The sequence below is a fragment of the Rhinoraja longicauda genome, chromosome 42 (genome assembly GCF_053455715.1).
Source record: "Rhinoraja longicauda isolate Sanriku21f chromosome 42, sRhiLon1.1, whole genome shotgun sequence".
NCBI lineage: Eukaryota > Metazoa > Chordata > Chondrichthyes > Rajiformes > Arhynchobatidae > Rhinoraja > Rhinoraja longicauda.
In genome coordinates this window covers 10,372,074-10,379,673 of record NC_135994.1, presented here as the reverse complement: position 1 = coordinate 10,379,673, position 7,600 = coordinate 10,372,074, and the positions used below count along the sequence as shown (strand labels likewise).

The 7,600-nt window shown below is 46.0% G+C and overlaps 1 protein-coding gene across 1 annotated transcript in view; it reads right to left on the bottom strand.

The window, feature by feature from the left end:
- Window positions 1-4,661: 4,661 nt before the first annotated feature.
- bloc1s1 (biogenesis of lysosomal organelles complex-1, subunit 1) overlaps window positions 4,662-7,600 on the bottom strand; it is a 101,341-nt gene continuing 98,402 nt past the window's right edge. The window contains exon 4 of the mRNA XM_078431294.1: window positions 4,662-5,084. Coding sequence (XP_078287420.1) covers window positions 4,977-5,084 — 108 coding nt within the window. The 3' untranslated portion in view covers window positions 4,662-4,976. The remainder of the gene's footprint in view (window positions 5,085-7,600) is intronic.

The following is a 7,600-nucleotide window of genomic DNA, read 5'->3' as shown; positions in this document are numbered from 1 at the left end:
TTCGGCTCGCTCGGCCTCTTGGAGCAGCACCCAATCTAATGGAGCCCCAGGCTGTTGCAGGGCCTCCAGCGGCCCACAGCGCCGACATCTCGATCAGGACACTTTGACCCCCGAACACGTGGTCCCTCGCCTGACGAGGCCACTGCTCAGCCTCTGTGCCTCCCGGGCGCCTCTCGGAACACCCAGAGTGCGTTGGTGGACAGAGAAGCTGAGCCCTCAGCCGGCTCACCGGTACCGTTCCTTTCCTCCATCCACCGCCGCCATCTTGAAGGCTTCGACTGATACGACAGAGTTGGGATGGTGAATCAAAGCGTGCAGTCAGACACAATCACATTGTTTAAGAGAGATTTCGGAAAGCATTTAAATAGGCTTGGCATAGAAGGGTAAGGATTTGGTGTAGGCAAATGGGATAAGAGTAGGTGGGCAAAAAGGTCGGCTTGGACATAGTGGGCCGAAGGGCCGGGGAATCTGTGACGGGGAATGCCTTGCATAAAAGCTGTATTTAGCTAAAGACGATTATTTAAGATGAGACGAGATAAGTGCTTGGAAAAAATAGAAAGATATTTTAAAAGGGAATTGGAATAGAGTAAATATTTCTAGCTAGAGAGAATGTTCTCCTTTTTATGCTGTGGTTTCTTTGCTTCTCGATAAAAGCTGAGCAGTAGGCTTTATTTTTTACATAAACCCTACAAACAGAGACCTAAATGATTTGATATCAAGTGGCTCTCAAAGTTTGGCCACCATAAACATCTGTAAGAGAATTGGGTCACTTAAAACTATTTTGTTTGAAAATAAACATTTAAATTAATAGAAACATACAACTATTTGGCTTGGAGCACACAGGCATCAGTTTCTGGATTTCCAACGCTTACTCTTTGCATGGCAGGATATTTTGTACAATAGGAGTGACCAGAAAGTTGGATGTTAATTAACATTAATGTTTACTATTATTCAGAGTTGTGTACTGTCTTCCAGGTTCCCAATGCAGTGCCATCTTTTCTGGGCAGCACAGTGGCACAGCTGGTAGAGATATCAGATGGGCCAGTTTCAAATAATTAGATATAATTAGTGGGTGGCACAGCGGTGCAGCGGGTAGAGCTGCTGCCTCACATTGTCAGAGACCCAGGTTTGATCCTGACTCGGGTGCTGTCTGTGTGTGGTTTGCACGTTCTCCCCGTGACCGCGTGGGTTTCTTCTGGGTGCTCCAGTTTCCTCCCACATCCCGAGGATGTGCCAGGTTTGTAGGTTAATTGGCCTCTATGAATTGCCCCCTAGTGTGCGATACTAAAATGGGGTAACAGAACTAGTGTGACTGCGTGATTGATGGTTGGCGTGGACTTGGTGGGCCGAAGGGCCTGTTTCCATGTTGTATCTCCAAACTAAACAAAATAATTATCCCAATTACAAGGGATACAGTACTGGAAAAAGTCAGGGGGTCCAGAGACGGCAGGGCTCTGTGGATGCATGCTGGGGGTTTAAAGGAAGTGGTGGCCAAGATAGAGGAGCCATTGGTTGAAATTCCTCATCACTTACCACACGCTGGAACGCTACCGGAAGATTAGCAAATTGTCAATTGTTCCATAAAAGGACGAAGGAAGAAGGAAGAGAACTAAAGGGCAGTTGGTTTAACAGCCATTAGATGCTTGAGTCAATAACTAAAGAGGAACCTAGTCAATCCTAGTCAATGTGGTTTTAGGAAGGTAAATTATGTTTGACAAAGTTGCTCGAATGCTGTGAGGATGTAACATGGAGAATTGATAGATGGGAACCTGCGAATGTGGAGTATTTTGATTTACTAATCCAGATTTACTAAACCAAATTCAGGAACAGTTTCGTCCCAGCTGATATCAGGCAACTACACCATCCTATCACCAATGAGAGAATGGTCCTGACCTACCATCTACCTCATTGGAGACCCTCAAGACTATCTTTAATCAGACTTTATCTTGCACTGAACTTTATTCCCTTTATCCTGTATCTGTGCACGGCTTGATTATAATCATGTATAGCCGTTCCGACTGGATAGCACGCATCAAAAAAAGCTTCTCACTGTACCTCGGCACACGTGGCAATAAACTAAACACTTTTCACAAGATGCCACATAACAGACTGGTTCTGAAATCAAAAGCTCATGGAGGAAGCATGTTAGAATACTTCATTTATTTTCGAGATCAACGTGGAAACAGGCCCTTCGGCCTACTGAGTCTATGCTGACCATTGATCGTCCATGTTGTCCCACTTTTGTATCCAACAGACTAGAGGCAATTTCTAGAAGCCAATCAGTCTGAAGAAGGGTCTCGACCCGAAACGTCATTCCTTCTCTCCAGAGATTCTGTCTGTCCCGCTGAGTTATTCCAGCATTTTGTGTCTACCAACCATTTACAGAAGCCGGGTGCTCCGGTTTCCTCCCAGAAAGCCTTCGACAAGGTCCCACATAGGAGATTAGTGGGCAAAATTAGGGCACATGGTATTGGGGGTAGGGTACTGACATGGATAGAAAATTGGTTGACAGACAGAAAGCAAAGAGTGGGGATAAATGGGTCCCTTTCGGAATGGCAGGCAGTGACAAGTGGGGTACCGCAAAGTTCGGTGCTGGGACCCCAGCTATTTACGATATACATTAATGACTTAGACGAAGGGATTAAAAGTACCATTAGCAAATTTGCAGATGATACTAAGCTGGGGGGTAGTGTGAATTGTGAGGAAGATGCAATAAGGCTGCAGGGTGACTTGGACAGGTTGTGTGAGTGGGCGGATACATGGCAGATGCAGTTTAATGTAGATAAGTGTGAGGTTATTCACTTTGGAAGTAAGAATAGAAAGGCAGATTATTATCTGAATGGTGTCAAGTTAGGAGGAGGGGGAGTTCAACGAGATCTGGGTGTCCTAGTGCATCAGTCAATGAAAGGAAGCATGCAGGTACAGCAGGCAGTGAAGAAAGCCAATGGAATGTTGGCCTTCATAACAAGAGGAGTTGAGTATAGGAGCAAAGAGGTCCTTCTACAGTTGTACCGGGCCCTGGTGAGACCGCACCTGGAGTACTGTGTGCAGTTTTGGTCTCCAAATTTGAGGAAGGATATTCTTGCTATGGAGGGCGTGCAGCGTAGGTTCACTAGGTTAATTCCCGGAATGGCGGGACTGTCGTATGTTGAAAGGCTGGAGCGATTGGGCTTGTATACACTGGAATTTAGAAGGATGAGGGGGGATCTTATTGAAACATATAAGATAATTAGGGGATTGGACACATTAGAGGCAGGAAACATGTTCCCAATGTTGGGGGAGTCCAGAACAAGGGGCCACAGTTTAAGAATAAGGGGTAGGCCATTTAGAACGGAGATGAGGAAGAACTTTTTCAGTCAGAGAGTGGTGAAGGTGTGGAATTCTCTGCCTCAGAAGGCAGTGGAGGCCAGTTCGTTGGATGCTTTCAAGAGAGAGCTGGATAGAGCTCTTAAGGATAGCGGAGTGAGGGGGTATGGGGAGAAGGCAGGAACGGGGTACTGATTGAGAGTGATCAGCCATGATCGCATTGAATGGCGGTGCTGGCTCGAAGGGCTGAATGGCCTACTCTGCACCTATTGTCTATTGTCTATTGTCTATTCCAATGATTGCAGTTTGTAGTTTAAATGGCTTCTGTAAATTGTGTCTAGGGTGTAGGATAAAAGTAGTGTGCACGGGTGATTGTTGGTTGGCGCAGACTCGGTGGGCCTGTTTCAATGCTGTATTTCTAAACACAAAAGAATTGCAGGAAGGAAAAGTAACTGTGTAGGAAAGAACTGCAGATGCTGGTTTAAAATCGAAGATAGACCCAAATGCGGGAGTAACTCAGCGGGCCAGGCATCTCTGGAGAGAAGGAATGGGTGATGTTTCGGGTCGAAGAAGGAAAAGTAACTGATGCATAGAACAAGCTGGTAAATGTGGACATCCACCACAAATGCTTCTCAGGAAGAATTATCATCTGCATTGATTGATCTGGCAAGGAAAGTGCTAGCGTGACAAGGCAAAGGGAGAGGAACAACTACTACTTACTGGCAACTGCCGTCATTCCACTGATAAATTGCAGCAATGAGAAGCACCAATGCCCGTTATTTGGCAAACAATTGCAGGAAAACACTACATGCCTGCACATGACGCAAAATGTTTGGCCGACGTTGGGGCTTGTAAAGATACGAATTAAACTGTAATAATTTTCTTTTCAAAAGGGTAAACACTAATAATTTTCAATATAATAATTTAATATAATAATATAAATTAAAATAATAATTTTAATAATAATTTTAAATAGAGTAAACAATAGGGGAACACACTGAGTGTTTCTACCACTAATATTCAGATTACGCGTTTACTTTAAAACAAACTCTGCTGCTCAGTTTAAGGTGAAGGGGGAAAGATTTAATAGGAATCTGAGGGGTAACTTTTTCACACAGAGGGTGGTGGGTGTATGGAACGAGCTGCCAGTGGAGGTAGTTGAGGCTGGGACTACCCCAACATTTAAGAAACAATTAGACAGGTACATGGATAGGACATGTTTGGAGGGATATGGACCAAACGCTGGCAGGTGGGACTAGCGTAGCGGGGACATGTTGGCCGGTGTGGGCAAGTTGGGCCTGTTTCCACAACATGACTCTAACATCCTGAGATGGCACAAATTATTATAGCAGAGAAATATGAAATAGGCCCACAGGTATTTATTTAAGGTTTTAACATGTACATATTATATTTTCTGGACTATTACATTCCAGGAAAACAGATGCATGGAGTCCTGCTTATGTGCATTCATTGTTAGATTATTGGAGCAGCCAACCATCACAGTGAGAGGAATATATTATAGTTCACATCTTCATTTGAATTAGGAAGGGCAGTCCAGGGTTCATCCTGTTGGAAATCTCCATTTGCAGAGCTTGTGTTTAGAGTGGCAGCTTTATCTTCAGAAGGTGATTTGGTTTCTTGCTCACAAAGTGTCTGTATGTGGGTTGGCATCAGGTTGCAGGCTGTAGCTGCCCTTTATACACGTACTCCAGCGCAGAGGCGATTGTTCTCATGTCCATCTCAATGCTTCTTGCCCAGTTCTCCACATCACCAATTTCCTGAGGAGAAAACAAAGTTCCCAGCAGGATGAATATCTGTGCGCTGCTCACGTCAGTTTGTTAACCTACCATCCTTTATCCTTAGACTTACAGCGTGGAAACAGGCCCTTCCACCCAACTTGCCCACACCGGCCAACATGTCCCATCTACACTTGTTTCACGTTTGCGTTTTGTCCATATCCCTCCAAACCTGTCCTATCCAAGTACCTTTCTAATGGTTTCTTAAATGTTGGGATAGTCCCAGCCTCAAATACTTCCTCTGGCAGCTTGTTCCATACACCCGCCACCCTTTGTGTGAAAACGTTACCCCTCAGATTCCTACTAAATCTTTACTCACCTTAAACCTCTGTCCTCTGATCTTTGATACATATACTCTGGGCAAGAGACTCTGTGCATCTACCCAGTCTATTCCTCTCATGATTTTATAGACACAAGGATATGTAGATGCTGGTGTCTTGAGGAAAAAGTCACAACGTGCTGGAACTCAACGGGTCAGGCACCATCTCAGAAGACCATTGATAGGCAGCTTTTCACTGAAGACCCTTTATCCTTACTGGGCCAAATATAGTCTTAACCCCCCCCCCTCTATCTCCTCCTCCACTGTTCCCGTCCACCTATATCCCTCCAGCTTTACATTTCACTTCTCTCCTTCTCTGAAGCCCTTTTAAGTTCTTTTAACTTCCAGCCTTTGTCACTTACTCCACACACTTGCCAATACCCCCTCCCCCCAACTGTATCCACCTATCACTTGCCATGCTTTGTCCTGCCCTCACCTCTCTTTTGCAGCTTTTCCTCCCCACCACAGTCAGTTTGAAGGGTCCCGACCCAAAAAGCAATCCGCCCATTCCCTCCACAGATGCATCACAGCACGGTTTGGGAACAGCTCCATCCAAGACCGCAAGAAGTTGCAGAGAATTGTGGACGCAGCCCAGACCATCACACAAACCAACCTCCCTTCCATCGATTCCATCTACACCTCACGCTGCCTCGGCAAGGCCAGCAGCCCAGACCATCACACAAACCAACCTCCCTTCCATCGATTCCATCTACACCTCACGCTGCCTCGGCAAGGCCAGCAGTATAATCAAGGACCAGTCTCGCCCCGGTCACTACCTCTTCTCCCCTCTCCCATCGGGCAAAAGGTACACCTCCAGATTCAGGGACAGTTTCTTCCCAGCTGTTATCAGGCAACTGAACCATCCTACCAACACCCAGAGAGCAGTGCTGAACTATTATCTACCTCATTGGAGACCCTTGGACTATCTTTGATCAGACATTACTGGCTTTATCTTGCACGAAACGTTATTCACGATGTTCCCTTCATCCTGTATCTGTACACTGTGGATGACTCAATTGTAATCATGTATTGCTTCTCCACTGACAGGTTAGCACGCAACAAATGCTTTTTCACCATGACAATAAACTAAGCTCAAACTCAGATGGTGCCTAACCCGCTGAGTTTCTCCAGCACTTTGTTTAATGCTCTAGATTTCAGCACCTGCAGTTCCTTGTGTCTACAGTCATATCTTGACGGGATTTATAATCAGCGGCCACCTACAGTCCTGCTATAAACACATTTTCATGTCGGCAGTTTTTGCCTGCCGTCCAGTCTTGCCAACCTTCCAAACGGAAAGCTTTGCCAATTGCATTACGTTGTTTTTCTCCCCCCAAGGTTATGCAATTGAAAATTGATTTCTTCCAGATTGAAGCATCATATTGACCATTTCTGGGTTGTCTCACATCACTCATTAGATTTCAAAGTGCACTTCTTGTCACGAGCCAAGCCTGTGACCTTCATGCCATTGTCTGCATCAGGGATGTCATTGCCTGTACATCACCCCGGTTGCAGGAGCTGCACTGTCTGAGGGAGCTCACGAATGGGCACTTGCAGGTCAACATGCTCTGCTTCCAAACTGGGAGGCCAGCAGGGAAGTGAGGTACCGTGACAACCCCATTAAACACACGCCACCAACCGCCTTCAATATCCACCCCTAGATCTACGCCATCACTCCAGCCTCTGCTCCATCAGCCACACTGTGAAGTCACCAATCCTGCTTTCTCCCTCACTCACCCCCCCCCCCCCCCACCACCTCTCAAGCACTGACTCCACACCTCCCTCCCCTGTATCCTTCTCAGTCCCCACCATCACAGATGTAACATGCCTATCCCACTCCACCGGCCACTGCCCGCACTGACAAGATGACCCCCTCAGTGCCTCAGCAGAGAGCCATTAAGTGTCTGATCCAAGTCCCTCTCCAACCAGGCCTCAGGAGATGAGGACCTGGCACCATTCTCAATGTGAGAATATACAAGTGCCATACTGTTGTAATTGATAAGTCAGCCATGCTACTGAGCCCACTCGTAGATACAGAACCGCTCTCTGTTTCAAACACTTACCAACTTTAAAGTAAATTGCAAGGCTGCAAAATGCTTTCTCCTTTTCTAGAACCCAAATAACTAGCACTTAATCTTGCATCAACAATCCCCACTGCCTCAATTTTGTAACCACTCCAAAT